Genomic DNA, 23703 nt, shown 5'->3' with positions numbered 1-23703 from the left:
ACAGAACAGCTCTAGCTCTGTTACATGACAAAAATGCTGCCATGTTTTAAGGCCGGGTCTCCCTTAGGGAGTTTTATATCTGTAAACCTGCCCACAGTGAACTCACCACAACTTTGTCCTGTTCTGATAGGATGAATATCTGACGGCGCTTGAACTTGTAGGACTTCAAGAAACAGCTTTAAGTACCTGTTGTGATTACAGTGGTGTAAATATTCTTAAAAAACCCCAAAGAATGGCCAAAACATCCACACACAGATGTGCAGTAGTGCTTGCAAGTGCATGCAGATGCTATCAGCATAGCATAGTACAGCTGTTTTAAAAAAAGAACATACCTGTTTATCTGCATGTATTCCTGGATTTATTCTTTATTGCAAGAGTTCCTACTTTTTGACGTGTGTATGCAGACACAAGGGAATGTGAGCAACAGTCGAGCAGAATCTGCAGATATTTGCACACAGGGGAAGCTTGTGCCTATGAATAGTGCTGTTATACTCAGCAGGGTCACTTTTCTGAGAGAGTTTGATCACATTATTTCATGAAAGACCAGTTCCTGACCAAGCACAGACTCTAAGGAAACAGATTGGAGTGGAAAGAGTCTAAAAATTTCTTTTCCTGCACTGAATTCAAAATAGTGTTTCTCTTACTGGAAAAACAAACATAAGCTCATTTTGGGTGTCTCTGTCTGTCTGCCTGTGGGATTGGCAATCCACACCTTCTGCCAATTCAGAGACCTCTCTGCCCCCATTTATGCTCTAGAGGTTATGCTTTAATTACAAAAAGCTGATCTGCTGTGACATCAATTTCCCTCTCTAGGGGAAAGTCCTAGCTGTGAAATCCTAGCCAAGGCAAATTGCTGTTGTTTTTTTTTTCCTTTGGCCAATCCAGACCAACCCCAGAACTGCTATCTGGGTTTGACCTTGACCACTACTTTGAGAGTGAATCGCAGATCCTGCTCTCCTGAAGTGCTGACGTACAGACAACTATTTCCAATGAGTTATCTTGATAGAGAAATCATGCTGTATCACAGCCAAGAGCCTGCTCCTCCTGCCAAGCAGGACCCAAGCCTGGGGGCTGCAGGAGAGTGCTCTCTGGGGCCCTACTTGAGTCAAAATGGACAGTGTCCAGAACGAGTTAGTCACAGCCCTGCCTAAACCTAGGGCAGGACCACAGAAGGTGGATGTGCCAGCAACCCTCGTGTTTGCCCTCTGGGGATGTGGAGGTCGTCTTCCCTCCACGGGATGTGCTCACCCAAGGCCACACAACCTGGCAGGGAGGGCATCGAGCCAATCTTGGGCTCGTGTGAATGACCAACGTGCTGAGAAGCAGCAGGACTGAGCCATGGTGCCTGGGGAAAGGGGGGTGCGGTGGGAAATGGATGGACTAGTCGGTGCCTTCGAGCCGCGTGCATGGGGAGGTGGGTGGCCTCTAGCTCTGCGTTCTGGTGCGGCCGGCACCACCCTTTGCCTTGACCGCTGTGCCCAAGGGAGGAATACGACGGCCAGCTGCGATGGAAGGCCGGGATGCGGCGGAGAGGCGGGGGATGTCTCTCCGCGGGCGGTGCCGAGGCTGACCGGGGACTCTGCTGGGCCCCGCCGCGGGACCTGCCCCGCCCGCCGCGGACGGGGGTGGAAAATGCCTAGTGTATCTTTAACCCACAGCGGCCAAAGCGCGGCGGCGGTGGGTTTTTTTTTCTTAGTTAACAATGGAAACTTTTTTTCTTCAGTATTTCCCTCCAGCCGAGCGAGCAAAAAAAAAAAAAAAAAAGAAACTTGTTCCGCTGAGTTCAACCCCAGACAGGCTCACAACTTCCTTCCTGCTCTCCTACCCCCTCCCTCCGCTCTCCTCCTCCTCGCCGCTCCTCTCCCTCTCCTCCTCCTCCTCCTCCTCTCTCCGCCTTTCCAGCCGCACCGGGAGCGGGCGCCGGGGCCGCGGCGCGGACCTGGCCGGAGCGCGGAGCCGCCGCGCAGCCTTGGCCGCGGAAGCGCGGAGGGGCAGAGCCCGGAGCCCCCGGCCCCCCGCGGGGCGAGGAGAGCCGCCCGGACCCGCGGAGGGAGCGGGACCCCCCGGCAGCCGCGCTCTGCGCCCGCGGCGATGGTTTCGGCAGCGCCCCGCGGCCGCCGGCGGGCGCTGCCGGGCGGCGCGCACTGAGCGCGGATCCCGCTCCCAGGTAAGCGGCGGAGCCGGGGGGTCGTGGCCGCCCCTCCACCGGGGGACCCCCGGCAGCTGCGCGGGCGGCTAGCGGGGCCCCGCGGGCAGGAAGGGGCGAGCTGGGGGCGGGCAGGGGGGCTAGGTGCTGCCCCGGGGCCGGGCGGGCTGTCCCGCACCCAAACTCTGGCCGAGCACCTTGTGCCGGTGCTTGCTTTCGTACGCGAGCCAGAGTGCTGGGAGCCTTGCGTTGCCGGGGATTCCTGCGACGAGTGACTGCCCTGGGCTCTGCCTCACGCTGCCTCCAAGCAGTGCCTGGAGGGATGGGGAACCTTTTGGTCACAAAGTCAGCGGGGACTGCGCTTTTAGACCTGGGGGCATTTTCCTGCCAGGAGCCTCACAGAGGGACGAATAGGGCTGCTGCTGACAGCATCGTGCACAAGTGCTTCCAAAGGCTTGTACACCCATAGCCAGAGTTAGCGCGCTGTATGTAAACAAGCCTGTACACTCATGTGGGCAGTGAGTTTGTGTAGATCTCATGGGTTCCCGTGCCCCAGCATGGGATGGGGGCTGCAGCTCCAGTGGCACATGGAGCAAACAGACATGACGGAAGGCACGCTGAGGTACACAGGGGCACAGAGAGCCACCTACGAAAGCAGAGTCTCTCTCACACACGTACACAGTCACACACTCACCAGAACAAACAGCACTGCACATCTCTGCATGTGGGATCCGGGCTCTGACTTGGAGGCGGCTGCAGTGGTTGATGCCCCAGAAGGCAGACATGCACAGGGGAGGCGCGTTTAGCCAAGGAATGCATGAAGATGTGCAAAGCCATGTTACTGCACATGGTAACTTAGGGGACTAGTGGAGATGTGGCCCCATACCATATAAAACTGTGCAAGCAGGAAGACTGTATCATTATATCATTGTCCATGTATAATTGAACAGAAATCCGTTCCTGAGACTTGATCTTGCTCATAGGTGACAAACTGGAAGGTGACAAATTTAAGCTGTTTGAAGCCTTTAACTTTCTTCAGCTTTTGGGGCCAACCTTTGAAAGGTACCACCTTTCAGTTCACATCAGTTGACCTTAACTCCTTTATTCTGTTGAGGGAACTGTTTCTGGCTGTGTGTCCTCTTGGACACTGCTGCTGCAGCTGCATCGGCAGGCAACCTGGAGTGGGGAGTAGGGAAGAGGGGAAACGCCCAAACCTGATTTTCCCTTCACTCAAATCCTTCTGATGATCAGGCCCCAGAGCAGGCCACTGGGGCTGTGTGTAGGTGGGAGGGGCACACAGGAAGGGAAGAGTCTGGCCAGCTGTGTGTGCACAGCTGGATGGTGAGCTAAGGGAGGGCACAGAACTACTCTCACTGCTTCTCTTTCTCCTCAGCTGTCCTGTTTTATGGAGCTGTGGGCCAGGTCCAGCCCAGCTCCCCTTTTGCCTCCTGGCGATGCTGACGGTCCCGGTGCAGAGAGACCCTCGGCAGCCCCGCGGAGCCTGAGCGCCGAGGCGGCAGTGGCGACGGGCCCCCTGTGCACCCCAGCTGACTACTATGGCCGTGTACTGCTATGCGCTCAATAGCTTGGTGATGATGAATAGCAACAGCGAGGTGACAAGCGGCCGGAGCAAGACGCCGCCTCCTCCCGGACAAGTACTGCCCAGGGGCCCGGAGACACCCGGCAGCTGCCGCTCGCTCCCTGTCTTCAGCCCGGCTCCCACGCCGCCCCGCTCCCCGCGCTGTGGCCCCGCTTTCCTCTTTCCACCACTCGAGGAGCCCCTGCGGCAACCAGGCAGCCCCGGGGGGCGGCGGGGCAGCCGGGGTGAAGAGGGGCAGCCAGGACCCCCTATGGCACGGCAACTTCAACGGGAGCTGCACAACGTCCAAGTGAACCAGAAAGTGGGGCTCTTCGAGGCACACATCCAGGCACACAGCTCTGCTGCCCAGCCACCGCGGAGCCCCCGGCCATCCCAGCCCCGGCCTGCCAGCCCTACAGTGCCAGTGGTGGGACTTGGAATTGGACCCCGGCTGCGAGCCCATGGGGAGAGTGAGGCCCCCGATGCTGGTGGGGTGCAGGTTTGTCTGAGCACTGCAGAGCCCTCCAAGAGGCCAGCAATGACAGTGGTGCCAGCTGTGGAGCTGGCAGAGAGCACCAGCCCCCTGGAGCAGTCAGGGCCTGCACCACGGCAAGGGGAGGTGGTGGTGGCCCCCACAGAACTTAAGGGCCAGTGCCCAGCCGTTGGCGGAAGCATCCCCGCCGTCATTGTCACGGACCTGGGGGGCCCGGAGGAGGAGGCGGGCGCCGTGCCCCCCGGCAGCCTGCCCGTCAGGAAGCTGTCATCGTCCTCAGCGTCTTCCACTGGCTTCTCCTCATCCTGGGAGGAGTCCGAGGAGGACATTTCCAGTGACCCCGAGCGCACCCTGGACCAGACCCCGGCCTTCCTGCAGACCCTGGACCAGCAGAAGCCCCGAGTGGTGAGTCTTGCACCACACCCTGGGAAGGTGGGGTGAGGGCTGGCGGCATCCCCGCTCTGAGACACAGCTGCAGCAGCAGGTCAGAGGTCTGTCACAGCAGAGATCTGCAGAGAAACTTTCCATTTGCTCAGCGGTGCTTGCTTTCCCTCACATGAAAGCTTTCAAACTTGGAACAGGGGTTCCTAGTCGGAAAATCCCCTGCTCGCAGGAGAGAGCGTTGGTACCTCTCCCCTTGGGCATGGTCCTCGCAGAGCTTCCCTGGTGCTGCAAGCTGCCTGCTGGCATGCTTAAAATGCATCCATGGACTGCAGCTTTCTGCTGACATGTGATTACGAGCCTCAGCTTTCCCTCAGTACAGCTTCCTTGGGTGCTGGAGGTTTCCCATGATTTACATGAGCCTAAGGGAGAGATTATTTCCTTCTTGGAGTCGAAACTGTGTGGGCCAACTGTTGAAATACATACTGATACCCATCAGCATAGTGTCTGTGTGTCTTTCACATGGAAGCAAAAATCTTGAGAATTTCTGGTAATTCCCCTTTTGAATAAAATTTTCTGCATGTGGGTATCTTATATTTTAGGCAAGCATATTTTTATTTGGTATTTATATTAAGCTCGCTCATCTGTTTCACAATCTCTCTTTGTTGAGGAGCTGGTTGTGAGGCTTCAGGCGAGAGAAGGCATCAGGGTAGTATTACCCCTAGAGCAGAAAGGTCTTCTCAGAGAGGAGAACTTTGAGGCATTTTCCAGAGGCATGAGACAGTCATGGGATTTATTGTGTCACTAGGGGAGTTCACTCCGTGTCTGAATGCTCCACACAGAGCGTGCTTTGCTCTGAGCTGTCACACCATTTATCCAGAGGGCTTTGAACCACTTTACTCCAGAGCAGGGCACCCATCACGAGGTTCTCCAATCAGCATGTGGTCTCTCCCATCCTCCAGCTCTGAGACAATTCACTGATTCGAGCCCAGCACTGAAGCCTCACACTGACAACACCCTGAAACATGCAGGGCAACCCAGTGGCTCCTTAATTTAAAGAGTTTGATAAAGAACCATCAACTTTCAGTGATATGGTTCACTGTGTTTAACTTTCTGTAGACACATGGTAGTGAAAGTCTTGCTAAGTTCAACAACACAAGGAAAACTGGAAATGTTTAAGTGAAGGTAGCAAACTTGGAAGAACTGAGGCTGTGGTTTGTAAAACACTCAACAGACTGAAATAAGTATCTTTTCTTTTGTCCTTGTTTTGTCCCATTCCAAGAATTCAGGCTCAGTTCTGCTCAAGATAGAGCAGCAGTTGAGTAAAAGCACAGTTAATGAAGTTACGAGTCTGTGGCTCATAGTGTTTGCAGACAGTTTTGTATTTTGGGGCTCTCGGCTGATGAATCAGCTTGCTCCCTTTGGGAGCTGCTACAATCCCGCTGCTGATTAAATTCTGCTGGTTTTGTGTGCATAAGCTGTAGTAATCTCTGCTCTGTTCTCTGTACTAATGGCTGTTCCCAGTGCCAGATCCCACTGATTTGCTGCTGAAAACAGTTCATTGATGGGCAAAAGCATGCCTGATGCTCTTGTGGAAAGCTTCCTGATGCCTCAAGCTGACTGTGTGTTACCTCCCGTGGCCCCCAGTGAGCCCAGCCAGGCCGGTGGCTCAGCAGTGAACAGACAAGGCTCGTTTGTATTGCCAAAAGGCCTGGATCAGGGCAAACTCAGATCAGGTCTAAGACCAGAGTTACTCAGCTGTTCTCAGTGGGACTACTCAAGCTAAACGAGATGAAGATCTGGTCCAGAACATGTCAGACATCCCAAGGAGGTGCACTTGATTTTGTGTTTCAGCGCTGGATTTGTCTCAGCGGGAGTGGCTGGGCTGATTTACAGTGATACTTTTCCGCTGGGCTCCACAGGTCCCGTGCAGGGCTGATCACTGACTTTGGCAGGTTATAGTCAACTTCTCAGCAGGATGGTGTGCAAATGCCCAGTAATTCAAAGCTGATTCATATAAATAACACCCAGCTTTGTGTACTCGTTGGCAGTATCTTGTAAATCCGTAATGACAGCAGAAGGCAGCTACTGAAGCAGTGTCAGGTTGCACACTAATTTGTTTTCATGAACTCACTATTTCCTTTTAACGATGCACATGGTCTGGAAATGAGTTATGTAATGAGGGACAATGTATGAGAAGCTCTCTCCACAAATTGTGCTTTTCTGTCACACCCTGGGAGACCTCGGCCGACAGAAACCAGCGTGGTGCCTCTGGGTTGGGTAGATAAACGCTGGGCAGGCAGAAGACCCTGCCTGTCTGCACTGGGTGCTGCTGGCACAGGGGAGGGTTGTGTTACCTGGGGGAGAGGTAATGACGAGCAATAGGAAAGCAGTTCTTGCTGCAGATGCAGTATGTGCTGCACATCTCACATAGCATGTTTACAGGTTTGATAAACAAGAGGCCTGCTTCTGCCCTTCCTTTCTGGAGGCTGTCTGGCTTAGCAGATCTGTTAGGGATGTCCGGCTGTCTATTGTAGTTCCTGCTGATGTCCCAGGGAAATGGGCAAATCCCTCCATCTGGCATGGACTCATCCTCCATTTGTACTGCAGGTAGGAAACTTCATTTGTGTTCAGGCCTGAAAATTGGCCAGTAAGAAAGTGACGTTGCGTAGTGAAAGAGAGGGAGGTATTGTGGCCACATTTTTGGACACCATGACCTGGAGCAGCTCTGTGTCTGAAACTGGCTCTGCCTCTGTTAATTGAAAGTTTGCTCAGTGCTTTTCCTGTCCCTGGAGTGCTCTCGTGCTCAGTGGGCTGCGCAGCACTGGGGAACAGTGACCCAGCTGTGACAGTTGCAGACTTGTGAAGTGCAGTGACAGTAAGAGCAATGTGACGTTTTGCTTTTGTCTAATTGCAAGTCCACTTAAGGTCTGAGTAAACTTCCACGTAAGGGCTTTTGCAGCTGTGGCTTTCCCCGGGCTGTGGGCTGCTGCCGGAGAAACCCCAGGCTTGTTTATTGATGCTTGAAAGGTTTCAAAGGCACTTGAGCGCTTGCACTTCTCGGGCTGTGTGGGAGGGATGGGCTGTCCAGGCGCCATGTTCGGATGGGGACACGGTGGTTTGGGAATGCTGCAGGGCAGCGCTTCCCGCACACCCCCTGCGACATCAACACGGGCAGTCTGGGGAAGGAGTGGGTACCTCCGCTCACCTACCACCCAAGCCAGGAGGATACAGTGGCTGTTGGAAGGTGCCTGTCTCTGTCACAGTGCGTCTCACGCTGAGGGAGGATTTTTCTCCTCACAGCTGATCACACAGATTGGGTTTGTAGGGGAGTGAGAAGGTCTCCTTGTCCCAGGGTACAGGTAGCCTGAGATGGCAGGCCAACTCCTAAAGGGATTTCACACCACAAATAAGACACATTCTTGCCATGACTCCCTCTGACTCCTTGACTGGAAAAATACCAGTGTATTAGTTTTGCTGTTCCTGGGGAACTCTGCTTGGTCTTCCCAAAGGAGAGGTGCTAACCAGGGTGTACTCAGCAGCAGGAGATTTTTCCCAGTGTTGAAAACTGGCGGGCCCCTTAAGTGGAAGATATTCCAATGCTTGTCATTAGTGAGTCGTTGACCTAAATTCCCTAGTTTGTCAACTCCTCAGCAACTAAAGACAAAGTGACAGACAAGTGGGGGGAAAGGCAGAAATTGTGCAAGCACGTACTGTAGAAAAATGACATGTCAAGGGGGAAAAAAAACCTTCCTGGAAAAACAGTGCAAGACAGTGCAGTGTTCCTCTTCCTGGCTTTCCCACAGCCGCCGTGGAAACACAAGGATGTACAGCAGAATAGTTAATCAAATGACTTGGTACATTGTGAAATGTCTACTTCTTTCAGCAGGCAGAGCAGTTTGCTCAGAATAAGCGACTTCCATTAAGCTGTGCAAAATGGCAAGAACTTTCGGGAAAAAACTAATGGCGTTGCTGCTGACAGGCGATTTTTTAATTGATTTATTTGTTTGGTTCACAGCGGCTGTAACACAGTTCTGAAAGGAGCCAAGCTTATAAAGGGTTAGTGTCAGCCAAGGGCCTGTGGGACCCTTACTGATTTCTCTTTGAGATGTTCCAAGGCATAAGCTGACAACAGCACTCCTGATTTGTTCCTATGAAAATCACTCAAGTTAAATATGCTTTCATTCCCATTCCTAGCTGTCACTGTGATCAGGAAGTCTCTGTGTAACAGAAACCATGACCACATGGTGATGCATGCAAGCCCCGTGAATGTATATCTTTATGCTGACTGTGTTTATGTGTTTTACTCCTTCCTCCCACTGTGTTTGTCTTGAAAGCTCCTAAGCTTATGAGCTTGTGAGTGGTATCACTGATTTAGCATCAATATAATGTCTAACACATTAGGGCCCTGCTGGCTTGCTCAGAAGAGCGACTGTTCCTCTAGTAATGTGCATCATTGACCCGGGAAGGTGCTTAGCACACCTGGTAAGCTGCCAAAGGATGGAGTCTCCTTCAGCCCTGTGGGAACACTAGGATAAAGAGGAGGATGAGGTGGACACCTCTGTGTTCCCACTCTCAGAACAGCACGGCATATTTTGTCGGCTGGGATGAGCTGAGGACCCTCTGGTGCTCAGCGGACTGGGCAGATCTTCAGACTCCCTGTGGATGGAGGCTGTGCACTCCAGGGAGTTCACAAAGCATCACTCTCTATTCAGTAGCTTATCTTCTGCCTTCTCACGTGGCCTTCTCAGGGAATAAGCAGCTTTCTTATGGGCTCCCACCCACAGAGTCTAAGTGAAGATGCAGCTATAACCCAGTGAGAGACATATGGTGCTACTTCAAGTCCGTTTTCATCAGCACTTTTAAGCTCATTGGGAAGGGTTTCTTCTCTGTGCACATTCTCCATGATTGACAGTGAAGGAATTACATGGCACATAGCAGATCCTTTTCATAGGGGGACTTACTTGCTAGCACAGCTGCTGTCTCTTGCACATTTTGTTTCTCAAACAATTTCACACTGACAGCGTTCATAAAGAGTTGTTAAAAAAAAAGGCATTTCTGAGGTGCAGGAAGAACAAACATTAGGCCCATTATTCTTAGGGTCCCCGGCTCTGAAACATTTAGATTTCCTCCTCTTCTGTTGGGAATTGCAGGGTGTCAGGAGCTTGGCTGGTTGGACCCTTCGGGTGTTAAGCTGAATGTCCGCAGAGTGAATTTCACGGATCAGCGGAAACTTTAGAGTTTTGCCTTTACCTTTTGAGGCTTGCAATGACAAAACCCAAACTGTAGTCAGCACCTGTCTCATGTTTTCCATATTATTCCTATAATGCATTTGGACAGATTTACATGTGAAGAAAATATTAGCGCAGCACTGCGCTCTCGCGTGCCATGCAATGGCTGAAAGCCACTGCTGAGCTAATGTTTTCTTTCCATTTATTTCTGTTCTAGCTCACTAGAGAAATAATGGCATCTATGTATGATGTTAAATGTCGCTTCAGCTAAGATTAGTCTTCTGTAATGGTTAGAGATTATGTTGTTTATACCAGTAGGTAAATTTCTGCAGTAAATTTGACCTGCTTTCTTCCAATGAAGCCCAGCCAAGCTTTCTAAGAACGATATGTTAATATTTAATAGACAGTGAAAACTAAATGTTAACATTTTCAAATCACTGAATAACTTTGCAGCCTAATCCCTATTTTCAAATATGACTTTTTGGGGAACGTGAGCTCCTATACTTGCCGGGTCACTTGAAATGGCTCTTTTATGGCATCCATCTTGCTTAGCCTGTTGGATGTCTCCTCAGGATAAGTCTTCTCCTAAGGTACCTTTCTTCTCTGTTGACTCTGATGGGATCTTGAGGATTAGACCAAGAGTGTGCTTAAGACAGAGTAATCTGTTTCTACAGTACTCGTGAATGTCTGCAATAAAATTAGTTGGAATTTCATTCTTATTCGTATAGATAAAAACTCTGGTCATGCATAGCCTGCAAAACTGCTGCAAGTAGTTCAGGAAGCTGCCCCAGTCTGAGCTCTACCAGACTTAAAAGTAAGTGCCTCTGATTTGGCTTTTAAATCAGTGTTTAGGCAGCAAAATGTGATTTGCTGTATAACAGAGATGATAACCCAGCAGTGCCTTTCAGTGTGATTTGGTGTGGGTATCTTCAGAAGTTCGGGGTCTCCAGCTGCAAGTTTCAGTCTTGGTTTATGTACTGTGAATGCGCTCAGAACTGGTGGAAGCTTTTGGAAAACGTAGACTGCAGCTTCTTCTTTCCCAGCCATTGTGAGAGTTCAGCACACAGAGCTGCTGTCAAGGCTTCGTGCCTGTGGAGATCCTCACTGCCACTGTCAGCCACGGATTGTGTTTACTGAGTGCTGGTGGTTTCTGACCTTAGTTTCTCAGAGATGGGCAATATTGGAGTCTAAAGCTACTGCACAGTGTTAAGACCCATATTAGCCTTTTCAAGATATTTATTTCAATATTTTCATACATTTTGGCCATGAAAAGAAAGAATCTATTTTTTTTTATATTAAAGAACATTCTTTTCATTAATGACATGGGAAAAGAGACAGCCCAGTAGAAGGAATTCAATTCTTCCTTTCAGATATAAGATTTGTTGCTGGTCAAAACACAAGGATTACTTTTGGAAGGAGAGTTAGGGGTAAAACAACAAGTGTTTAACACAGAATTTCTTCTTGTAAGCAGTACAGTGCATTATCTGATCAGTGCTACACAACAGGAACTTCATTAGCATTCAGCACTGTTGTGGTTTTAAGTAATAGTAAAGCATCCCTTGTCTCTGTGAAAGACATATATGGACTCTGGGGGGACATGCTGACAGATATTTTAATGAGTTTGATTCTAAGGACAGAGTCAGGTTGTGTCTTTACTGTTTCTTCAAACATTTGATTTGCAGAGAGGTCGGCACCTGCAGTTGCTGTGATGTGGACCTCGCTGAACTGATGCAAGTTTTGCTCAGGGTTTCTTCCTTGACTTCTGGGCTTTCATCCTTGACTTTAAGTCTTGTACTTGGGGTCTTGGACAATAGGGTTCCTGGACTGTGTGAAGCAGAGGGAGGTCTCATGAGGCCTGCAGTCTTCACTGTCACAAAATGCCCTTCAGCCTGAATGAAGACCAATATACCAACACCAGGAATAACCAGCACAACATCTTGGGAGAATGGCTGTGGCAGGGAGCAGGCACAACTCTCTCCTCCCACCCCATCAGCGTTTGCAGAAGGGGCTGTTTAGCAAGGGCTAAGCAATGGCAGCACCTACCTTCAGCATCACCTCCTTCTCCTCCCCCTTCGCTTCCTGTCCCTTTGCCCTTGCTTGGGCAATTCATCTGCAGCAAGATAGAATCAAAGAACCCTCTTCCTTTGCTAAACAATTCGTTCCTTTTGTTAGGGTCAGATAAAATGCTGATAAAAGCTGTTGTAGCTCCGCTGAAGCCAGCAGGAGCATGCTGCAGGTTTGGTCCTTGATCATTTTTCGCCTTGCTCACCCCTGCATGTCTCCAGTTACATCTTGTGGTAAATCCAATATTAAACTGAATTAATGAACCAGAGATGCAGTCCCTGTGGGAGGGTTTGCCTGTTGGTAGGTACAATGCTTCAGAGCCTTTGGGGACAGGAGGTTTATAAATGGAAAGATCTGCAGGGTGGCTTTTTGTAAAGTGCATTTTAGGGTTGGGTGTTTTTCTCTCGTTTCTTGATGAACAATCTCCGATCCCTGCTGCTCAGGAAAAGGGCAGGAGCCAAGGCTGGCCTTCAGATCACCACTGAGCCTTGTTCTTTGCAGATGTACTTTGAGAAGGCATTTTGGGAAGGCGTAGGAATAGCTTTTGTCCCATTGAGCTAAACATGTTCAGAACATTTGCAGTAAATGGGTACTTAAGTACAAGCCCATGTGTACCCCTCAAAAGAGAGGAGACCAGGGCACCAAGGAAGGGTGGGAGTGAGGGGGAGGTGAGCAGGCTCTTTCTCACCATGTGGACCATAGGAATTGCTCTGCTGGCAGCCACAAGCCACACTAGATATCCAGGGGCATCCTCCCACTGCAAGCAAGGTACAGAGCAGCTGGGGGGAGAATTAGCAACGTATCCAAATGTAGTATGGTTGCTATTACGGGTAATATGTATTTAACACTCTGCAGGGACCATTTAAACCTGCATCTGTAGGAAGAGGAAAAAAGTCAGGTTTGCTTTTTTGGCAGACTGCAGATCGGAGAGTCCAATCTATAATCTCTCTTGGTATGTTTTATGTGGGTGGGTTTTGTTAAATTACAGGCAAAGTTATTGCACCCCTAGGCTACTCACATTAAATGTTTCTCCAATTTTAGCAGCATTCTTTCCAGGCTCAGCTACATTTGTTTTTGTCTTCTTCTCTATGGCAATTGATGAGCTAAGTCTAAAATGTATAACTCCGCAGGATCTCCTGTTATATATTTCTTCCACAGCTGTAGCTGAATTGGGACAGTATAATCCAATGACTTATTGTAATGCTTAGTGCTTTCTTTAATACATTCCAGATTAAAGGAGTCAGCAAAGTTTACATATCCAAAGTAATAAATTTAAACAATAATAACGGCAAATCCCGAATCATGATTATCTCTTTAAAGTGTTGGGCTTTTTTTCCCTCCTATCTTCTCTGGTCTGGCTAAAGTCTGTTTTTAGGAAACTCAACAGGACAGATAAAAGATGATGAGACAAACAACTTAATCCCTTAATAATGTCAAGTGGAAAATCCAACAACAGATTGGCAAGAAACTCAAATAACAACTGCAAAGTGACCCTTACCGAGGACTAAAGAACAAGTTTAAAAGGCTGAGCTTGGGATATAATTAGAGATGAGCCTGAATCAGTGCCCATAGGCTCAAATATTTCTTTGAACTCTGAAATGGAGCCAAATTCCTTTTTTTCATCCATGCCTGCATAGCATCAGCTTAGTTCCATTGAGGCCAGTTCAGCATCACCTCGTACCTCATGCTGCCCTCGGTACTCACACAAAGTGACCCGGGAAGGCCCCAGGGTGATATTCCCACCTCTGGGTGCTGTTTCAGATGGAGTGTGGGATAGCAGCAAGTGTGTGCAGCCCAGGTATGTGCCAGGTATGTGCCTGTCATGGCAGCAGGAAGAGAAGAGATGGGCACTGCCACTCTGGCCTCAGAGTTCCAGTATCTCGTTCTGCTTTTGCCAGGGACTGGCACAGAGCTTCACCCCTGGGCAGCAACCCTAAACAGTCTTGGGCTGCTGTTGATAAACCTTGGAAGCAAGGCATGTGGTCACAGGAGTAGGAGGCACCTGGAATTGTAATTGCCAAGCAGCTTCAGAAAGAGCATGTTAATTATTCTCTCTCTCCTCAGAGCCATATTTATTTAGAGCTGACAACCCTTCACCCTGGGGTTTCGTGGTAGGAATGTCCTACTGGGGTGGAGACCAGGGCGACCAGAAAGAAAACAAAGGGAAGACATTTTAGAACCATGTCTTATCTGTAGCCACCTGAATTACTGTTGTATTTTAAAAGAATATGTGAAAAAAAATTGTTTGCAAAAGCCTTGACAAGTGTACTCTCCCAGCTCCCTTGTTTTAACCTTCTCCTAGGAATTTGTGTATAAAATGTTCTCAATTCAGTTTATCTCTCTGCTTGACAAATCCTGTGTTTCCCTTCCGTACTTTCAGCAGAGAGGGAACTAACTTTGATCTTTTTGTGAACAGAATTGCCTTGTCGGATGTCACATTCCCACCTTCACACACAAACAGTGCGTGTCACAGTTTTTGAGCAAGATGTACCATCGCTGAAAAAAAATTGCGTAAAGCTCATACAAAGATGAGCTTTTGGAAAAGCAACTCCAAACTGAACCAGACTCTCCCTCAGAGGAAGGAGCAACTGATGTCATCCGTCTCTTGTTGAAGCCACCTTGCACAGCAGGTTAAAACAAATGGTCTGAAGCCAGGACTGTAGCTCAGCTTCTCCATTAGCAGCCCCTCATCCACGTCTCATCTCAAGGAGAAAAGACTTGGCCTCTCTCCTCAGGTCTCTGTTTTCTCTTGTTACCATGTGTTGCTGGAACGGCTTTTTTGAGCCAAGGAAAGCAGCATAGAAGTCCAGGTGGTCACAAGTGACCGTAACGTTGACCAGGTGTTAGGCTGGTAATGAGAGACAAATGCAGAGGTAGCATGATGCCACCTTGTCTGCTATTGTCTGTTCCTGTATTGCACATCCTGACCAGCTCTGGTATTTGGTTTTGGAGCTTTTGGGAAGCTCAAAAGGCAGTTCCAGATCCCAGGTTTGTTCTTGTGGATGGGAACCCTTCCCAGAAGGGAGAAAGCTCAGAGAAGCCTGTTTAATATAGGCTGATCTCATGCTTGAGCATACGCAGGAGTTGACCTTTCAGCACTGAAATAAGAAGTGATGGGAATAGAATAAATCACAGTCTTGAAAGAAAAGCCAAGTAGCTTAGACTTGCATCTCAGGAGGAGTCAAGGTAGGGAGGCTGAGGGAGCCACAGAGGGGCCAAATGACAGATTGAAAAGCAGTCTTTCAGCAATGGATTTGGTGGATCTTTGCAGAGCAAGCCTGCAGAGCAAAAGCTATTGAGATGTGAATTGGGATATGAGGTGATGAGCCCTGAAGGTGAATTTTAGTCAGGTGAGTAGACTGGAAAGACTCTGTTAGGGATGTTATCCTGAAAAAATCTGCAAGACTTACAGATGGGTTGGATGTGAGTACTGAAAAAGATCCAAGTTTTCCACTTGCTAAAAGTGTCAGAGTAGGAGCAAAACACAAATGAGAGCAGTAACATTTGCACTTGCACTGCAGAGGCATAAATTGTTCTCTGAATTGCCAGGCTGCAAAGAATCAAGCCTCTATATTGCATTGCAAGCCTTGGAACTGTCATGTTTTGATTGAGTCCAAAGCCAAAATTTTTGTATCCTTGATAGGAGACAGCTCCAAGTACCCATGGTACACCTCTTTTAACCTTCAGGGGCCTGGCTTACAATGCACGATTCTTCCAAGTGAACCAAAACTTGAAGCACTCCCCTCATATCTGGAAGCCACATCCTGATGAGGAACTCCCTCTGTGTGGTGGCCTCTGTCAGAGCCCAGCTCCCTGTTCAGTCTCAAAAGGGGATGGCTCAGGGCTTTTTCAGGGCAGCCATAGTGGAGAGTTGGGCTGCTCTGTACCACAGAGCCCATCACTGCCTGGAGGGATGCTGAGGTTTGCCCTCCTGGCCCACTCTTCCTGTGGATCATCCATGCTGTGTCCCCAAGGCAGTCAGACTCGCAGACCCATCCAGACAAACCCTGGCAGGACAGGAGATTGTAGGAGCTGGCTGGATCTGGAAGAACAGTTTTTTGGCAGAGAATAGATTTTCCAGCAAATGTCAAGGGAGAGGGGGAGTCAAAATGATTCACAAATTCAAACACATTTTCTGAATAGTTCTGGCCTAGAAAAAAATACAGAGGTGGGGGAAGAGGGAGGGATGTTAAAAATAGCAATGAGTGTCATTCTGACACTTTCAGAATGAACTGTTTCATTTTGGGAATGGTTTGTTTATGTTTTGCAAGCATTTGAAATGTAGATTTGATTCAAAATGGCATTTTTCACTTAAAAGTTGACCTCACCGCTAAAACACATTGAAAGAAGAAAAATGGGTTTTTAAGACTTAAATAACTTGAAATAAAACACCTCCTTTTGCTTTGGCTCCACATGAGACATTTCAGAGTTTTCCTTTCACAGCCCCATGATTTTAGCTGCATTCAGCCCAACCTGAACATCTCCTCTCCCCTTGTTTTAGGGTTGAGCTCTGATGTTAAAAAAACTGTCCAACTCCCGTGCTGGCCAACCCTAAGGTCCAATGCCATGGAGCAAGTACTTTAGTTTAATCTGAGGTCAACCACACATTGCTGTGATTCAAACTGAAACCTGTGGTATCAAATGAATAAGAGCTGTAGGTTTTGTAGATAACTGGCATCTTCTGCGGAAGATGCAACGTCGAACCTCATTTAGAAAAATAACCCAAACTCCCGAGGCCCTGAAATCTGATCTAGAAATCTTCAGAGAGGCTGGAGTTTGCAGACAGCTGAATGGCAGACTTTCACTCCCCCGACACTCACACTGGTCTCATTCAACTGATTCATTAAAGGAAAATGAGCAAACAGCTAGTAATTATTTGGTTGTAGTGAAATCGTGCTGCAGAGTTTCCCTGGGCAGAGGGGAAGGAACACGTGTGTTTGCTGTACGATGAGCCATAGTTGAGTTTACTGTTCCCCACTGTGTTTTCTGCCTGCTGGGACACATTGTGCCATTTCCTCAGCTGAAGTCCATCCCTTGGTGACTGGAGTGGAGCCTCCTTTGCTGAGATTTACCTTGTCTGTCTCCTGAGCTCCTTCCTCTGTGCCTTGGGAGGGTTTGGGCACAAAAGAGGGAGAAAAAAGATACTGTGGTGTGGGACAGCGAACTTTTTAACAGCAGCCCCTTTTGGACAGGGGCCATAGGAAAGACCTTTTCATTTGTGGGAAGATCCTGGGTTTTACCTGGAATAGGCAGGTTTGAAAGCATTTTTCTGGCCCACTGTAGTTTTAATGTTACTGAAGGATGGATCTCATGGTGTGGATAGGACATGGATGTTTTTATCATAGAGATTTGTAGAGGTGAGGGGTTGGCAGTGGCCGAGCATCGGAGTGGGTTGTCCTCCCTGCTGTCCTGGCAGCAGTGGGAGCTGAGATGGCTCTGCTGCTTTCTGTGGTGGCTCTGTGTCCCCCAGCAGCAGGGAGGGCAGGGATTAGTGCCTGCGGCGGGATGAGGAATCAAGGCCAGAGTGTGTGTATCAGCTATGCAGTTCCTTCAACCAGGCATTTACTGTTCAAACACTGCCAACTCAAGCTCTCCCAAAACCAATGAGGATTGCCTTAAAAACCACCAAATGTTTCAGAGTTTTTTTGGAAGTGCTGGGTTTGATTGTTTTCCTAGTTTCTATGCCTTTAACTCACACTTGGGACAATTTTTCAGTCTGTTCTCTGCAAGCCAGAAGTCTAGAAATGTACTCTCTTTTTAAAAATGAAAGCTCAGAGTCTCAGCCACCTGACTGCAAAAGCTGGGGGCTGTGAGAACAAGGCAGAGCTCACGCTAAAACTGCGGGAGAGGGCAAACAGACTGTTGAAATAGCTGCTTCTCTTGGTCAGGAGTTGGGCTGAATGGAAAGAAAGGCCAGAAGGGCAGAGCATGTAAGCTGACTCGGTTTTCCTGTAACAATCGGAGAACGCCAGCTCTCCCTCCCCGCCCCAGCTGAAACAAAAAGCCCATACACAACTAAAGCAAAATCTGCCTTCCTGTTTGTACGCCTGTCATGAGGCCTGGGAGAGCAGGTGGCATTCGGCTGTTGCATCCCTACCAAAATTCAAGGTCCTCTCCTGACTGAGGAGGGAGGGGTGCAAATAGAGATGTAGGTGGTCACTGAAGAGCAAGGACCATATGAACTGCACAAGAAGGCTCACACTGCTTCCATGTTGATAGTTTATATAAAATACATTTTGAAAACTAACCACTTTTTCTAGAGGTAAAGGTGATTCACAAATCCTTGACACAAGCAGCTGCCAGGAGATAGGAGAACAGCTTTGGTTATGTTAATCTTAAAGTGGGAAGGCAGTAATTTTTCAACTAAACAACTGCATTTGGGTAACAATCTGTGGAAGGTTGTACACATCTTTCAAAGAGGAATCTTAGGCTCTGGTACCACTCAGAAAATAGCAAGCAGGATTGTTGAACCATCCCAAACCACCTTGTCATTAAATGGTGCAGAGGTGCTGTGCTGTATGAAATTGTGCTAGGTGTTCTCTGGCAGCTCTAAGGGTATTTGGATTTCAGTTTACTTTCATCAGATATGCTGACATGATCCCCCGTTTGCCTCTTGAATTAAGATGCTGCAGTGTTCACTTTTCTCCTTTCCAGCTGATAGGCGTGTCTTTGCTCCCCCAGGGGGAGGAAGACAAGTATATTCTTCTCTTTAGCATGCCCTTCAAAGCACGGGCGTGGATGTTGGGTGTGGCCCATTCCAGCTGGTGGGCTGCACACTGTTCTCAGGTGCTCCATGTGCAGGGTTGACTTCAGTGAAACAGCGCCAGGAGTGCAGATTTGAAGGTTGCATACAACGTACAGATGGTCTTCTGGAGAGCAGCTGCCCTTGGAAAACTAGCTAGAACTACTGATGGCGTTAACAAACAGAATTAGAATATTTCCAGGATATAAAATTAAGGGAAGAAAGTGGCTTTACTGGCTGTTGTCAGAAAACAGAGGTGTGCATAACAGCAACATTTTCCATACACTGTGCAATTAAGTTACTTGCTTGGGAATTAAATTGCACGTCAGTTTACACAGCGTGGCCAGCTGTAACATTGCAACACACATACTGAATGTTATTACTTGGTGTCAGTGTTTATTGAAGCGAGTGGGGATTTGAGAAACAAGCTTTGGCGCAGGGAACACTAACAATGTGATGGCACTTAACATCTCTAAAGCAGCGCAGCTCGTGTAAGAACTTTGGGGAATAAATTCTCCAAAGATAGAATACTTTGGAAAATACCTGCTAATCCCTTCAAACCCCTAAAACACATTAATTTTCATATTGGGTAGTGATAAGCCACAGATTTCACCACTAATCACAAAAATATCCTGTGGTTTTTGGAATAGGAAGGGAGACTCCAGGTGTAGTTCAGTGGCTGATTTTGCAGTGGCAGCTCCAGCTGATCTTTCTGGAAAGAGTTTATTTGCTGCTGTCTGCTGGTCCCTTGCTGCCTTCTTTTGCTACTGCAGGAACCAGGGCCAGCAAAAACTGCTCACTAACTCCTTGTACTACTCTTCCCTCTCATCTTTATGGGGGAGAATCAAAACTCTATAATGTCACTTCATTTTAGTTACAAGAGTGGAATGAGATTGGGCCAAATCAAGTCTGTTGTAGCTCTCTTGGTTCTGGTGGGCTTGCAGGAGGGATAAATTTGATCCAGAGTAGGAATAACATGAAACACAGATGGGCTGGGTTAGTGCATTGTTTATATAAATGGCTAGATCATGGAGAGCTGCCCGCACTGCAAAACCCCCCTCCCAGAAGGCTCCTTCAAGGGATCTGAAATCACAGCAAGGGCAGACCAGCACTCTTCCTACAGCAGGTTTCTTGTGCTCAGAGTTGAAGACTGTTGGCATTGGTGCACAGGCTCAGCTCACCGACTGTGCTGAACCGGCATCTCAGGGAGCAGGACAGGTCAGATTGCTGTGCCCTCCGTTGTCAGTAAAGTTATAAATACATTTTTGGAACAAAAATAGGAACCATCCACCAGAGCTATTTCTGATGACCTCAAAATAAAGTTAGATTTTAGTTGGGTTTTTTTCCCTCTGTTTCTTAGTAGGGCTGCTGAGCTCTCCAGCAGAACAGGAAGTAGGCTGAGGAGCTGTTTGAGTAACCAGAGTCGTCAGATCAATGGAAAAAGTAGTTTGAGTACATTCTGTGAAAGTTCAGTCAACAATTTTGAAATGACTTCAGTTTCTCTTCCTAGGTCAGGGCTGTTGTTCATGCCAAGAGGACTTAAGTCTACCACTGCTGTGTCTGTAAGCAAACAGAGCATTTCTTTTTGATGATGTACATCATGTGCACCCAGAGATGAAGCAGAAATCTTTTCCTTGGTGTCCTTGGATCAGATTCCAGATGAGTTAATCTCTCAACTTGATCAGGATCCTACGTAATTTTGAAATGCCTACCATGCCATTTGGAAGAAAAATAAACTTGCTTTTATTGGGCGTTGGGCATGGAGAGGTCAGGGTAGGTGAGGAGCGAGGGAGAGGATAAGAGGAGACACCATTTTGCTATCAAGGAGGAAGGTGTATAGTTGTCAATCTCAAATTTGAGGCTGATCCTATATTTTAGTGACACTTGCAGCTTCTTTCATGTTTTGCAAGCTCATCCGAGAATTGAACGCGTGCCAAATTAATCTTTCAAGGGAAGTGGAGCTGGGTTGAAAATACCTCCAGCACAGATAATTCAAAGGAAGTGCATTAAAAAAAGTGTGTGAAATGCCTCTAAGAATCTACCTGTTTTTTCCTGTTTTCTTTTCTTCTTTTTCTCTTTCCTCCCCTTAGTCCCACATTTTGCCTCTCCACTCTCCCATCATGTCACCATTTCCTTTTTTTTCCCCCCTTTATTTGTTCTCACAGAGGCATACAAAGGGTTTTCAATCCCGTCACATGCTCCAACTGGAACTGGAGCACTATTCCTTTCTGACTGTATTTTCTCCAGGATTTTGTCAAGTTCAGCTGCGGACGCTCCCCAGCTTTTCGCTGATTGTCTTTTCAGCTGTCCTCCGCTTGCGACACTCGCAGTGCAGCCGGGCAAAGGCCGGGCAAAGTGGAGGCGATGCCGTGAGTGCTGGGGGCAAGGGGCTGCACGGGTGGTGCCTGCGGGGAGCGGGATGAGGCGGCTGTGGGAGCGGCCCGGCGTGGGAGAGCAGGGCCAGGAGAGAGAGATAAGACGGGCAGGAAGGGGAAAGGCAGGTGGAAAAGGGAAATGACCACGGAGGCCAGGAAGACTAAAGAGAATACAAGGGAAGCTGCGAAGCCATCTGGGAATCTGCTCTAGCCACGTGTAAATCATACACGTCCCTGCGGCTTCCCACTCCGCGCAGAGCAAAGCAGCGCCCAGAGGAGGCCGGGCAGAGCCGGGATGGCGGCGTGCAGCTGTGTGGGGTGAGCCTGCCTGGGTCTGGGGTCGGCGTGCTGCGTGGGGGGACGTGGGGACTAACCCGGTGCAGGTGTGGGGACAGCCCCACACAGGTGTGGGGGCACAGTGGTGGCTGGATGTGGGCGAGGGGAAGTGAGCGAGTGTCCCAAGGTGGGGTGCAGAGGTGGTAGAGCTTTGTCCTGTGAGGAAGAGGGCAGAGGTTGATGGAACTTCTGGGGCAGAGTGGAAGGAGAGGTAAGTGCTGTGGGATGGAGGCAGATTGGGAAGTTTGGGAGGAACGGAGTGCAAAAGCTGATCAGAAGAAAGTGGAGGGAAAAGCCACGTGAAACGTTGCAGGTAGTGGAAAAAAGCATCATGTAGGGCTGATATGGAAAGGCAGGTGATAGAGAGGAGAGCTTGGATGAGAAGACTTTAGAAGTACCTAATGATGACTGTGGTGAGATTTGTGGCAAATAGCTAGATCTGAGCCAGCCTCCCTTCATGGGGAGAAACAGGCCCCTGCAGAGCACATTGTGTGTGACCTGCCTGCACAGCGCAAGAGGAGCTGAGGCTGAGCAGCGCTGTGACTGTAAAAGGAGTTAACTAGCATAGATGCAGTCGTCTACATTGAACATTTCTAAAAATAGGTGAGATGAATTTCAGTCCCAAGGACAAAATGTTACAGTAAATGAATACAAACAATCTCATGTTATCTGGCTGGGTGTGTTCATGCCTCCTCCATGTGTGTGCACGCAGGAGGTGTGCGCCCAGGTGTGGGGCTCGTGCACATTAGGAGCACATGTGAACACCAGCACGTACCTGGCTGCAACGTTCACGTCTCAGATCTTCTGTGCAGAAGTCCTCCGCACCTCAAACACTGAAAAATTGAGCCATGATGCTGGAACAGACTGTAGTTCCTCAAGTGTCTGCAGTTTGTATTGTGAATCATTCCTAAGAGTCACGAGGAAGAGCAGGGAGATGTGCTGCAGTTTCAGGGAGTGCTGCTGCTGACCCCACCACTCTCTGCTTCACTACGAAAGGGGCTGCAGAGTTAATCCAGACCCTCACCTGGTTGCCTGGTTTTAGCTCAGCTCTGCAGGCTTCCTTCACCAGCGCGGGGCTCCTGGCTGCCTCTGCCAGAGCTGTAGGGGTTACTTTGCTTTAACTCACACCGGGAGGCATCAGCGTGACAGGGAAGAAAGGTGCCCAGTCCTGATGGTGCTGTTTGCCCTGTGCCACCTTGCCACCTGTCCTGAAGGAGAGATAATTTCTTTCCTCCAGTGAGAGAACCGGTTAGAAAAGAACAATTGCATCTCTACGGGGACACCCATGGGATGTGCCGAGAGAACCCCATGGAATCCCTTGCTCGTGGACTAGGTTAGTGTGGATGGTCTGAGCAGGGCATGGATCTGGAGCCTGTCTGCATTGGAGATGTCCTCTGGCTGCCTCAGCCAGCTCCCTGCAGCCCTGCTCTCCTTTCCTGTCACAGTCTCTGAGCTTATCCTCATCTCCAAAATTAGGTCTGCAGGTCCTTCGCCTCATGTTTAAAACGCTCTGTGCAATTAATGTGCACAGGCATGTCCTTGGCAGAAAATGACCCCAGAGGATGGGTGACAAGAGGATGCACACAGTTTGACTGACTAGCTAGGGCTCACAGTTCGTTGTAGGAAAAGCTGGGAATGCCTCTCTCTGCACCAAGAAGTGTTAGTGTGCGAGGTTGTGAGTCTCTGATGCAACTTGAGCTTGTTTAATGGTCTCCACTGTGGAAAAGAACAGAGTTTTAATGTAGTGAGGGTGACATTTTAGTGCTTGGGTCTGATTAGTCGTAATTGAACTCCCCTTTCACTTAGTCCTTTACTGGAGGCTGCTCATTCTCATGCTGCGCATTTCCTCTGCCTGCAAAAGCACTTAAAGCAGCTTGGATCCCCAAGTCACATATCCTCAGTATTTATGCGCCCTGGATGTTTTTCCAGGGCAGCTCTTAATCTTACAAGTCAAGAGAAGACCAGCAAGGTGCAGAGTTCATCCTTAGGCAGCAGCTGGGTTATAAAGTCCTATTTTTATGCAATTCATTTTGTAAGAGCTCTCTTCCCAATTCTCTCTGCTTTTATTTGCTTCTTTGTCCTGGGGTCTCAGATGACAGAGGTTTCTAAGGGCCAATATCTGCCTTGAGATCACTTGCCGGCAGTGCCGCAGGAGCAGCGCAGAGGTGACCGTCCCTGTATTTCCACATTCGTGTTAGCTGTTGAAGTATGTTGTCTCACAAGAACTATAGGGTATCACTCCAACAGTTCTTTAAGCCTGTTCATAGGGGACCAGTGGGATCCCAATAAGCCAGTTTCTGATTACTGTAATAGTTTCCAGATTATTTTGTTTAGAACCCCATGTGAAACATTACTT

The 23703-nt window shown here is 48.8% G+C and overlaps 1 protein-coding gene across 1 annotated transcript in view; it reads left to right on the top strand.

The window, feature by feature from the left end:
* Nucleotides 1–2098: 2098 nt before the first annotated feature.
* The window catches only part of ITPKB (inositol-trisphosphate 3-kinase B), a 67491-nt gene continuing 45886 nt past the window's right edge, over nt 2099–23703 (top strand). The window contains exons 1-2 of the mRNA XM_027696505.1: nt 2099–2167; nt 3540–4623. Of these exons, the coding sequence (XP_027552306.1) occupies nt 3703–4623 (921 nt within the window). The 5' untranslated portion in view covers nt 2099–2167; nt 3540–3702. The remainder of the gene's footprint in view (nt 2168–3539; nt 4624–23703) is intronic.

This window comes from Neopelma chrysocephalum, unplaced genomic scaffold (assembly GCF_003984885.1).
Source record: "Neopelma chrysocephalum unplaced genomic scaffold, ASM398488v2 Primary Assembly neopelma1_108, whole genome shotgun sequence".
NCBI classification, from domain to species: domain Eukaryota; kingdom Metazoa; phylum Chordata; class Aves; order Passeriformes; family Pipridae; genus Neopelma; species Neopelma chrysocephalum.
Note: the sequence above shows the minus strand (reverse complement) of the source record. Positions and strands in the feature narration are given on the sequence as shown.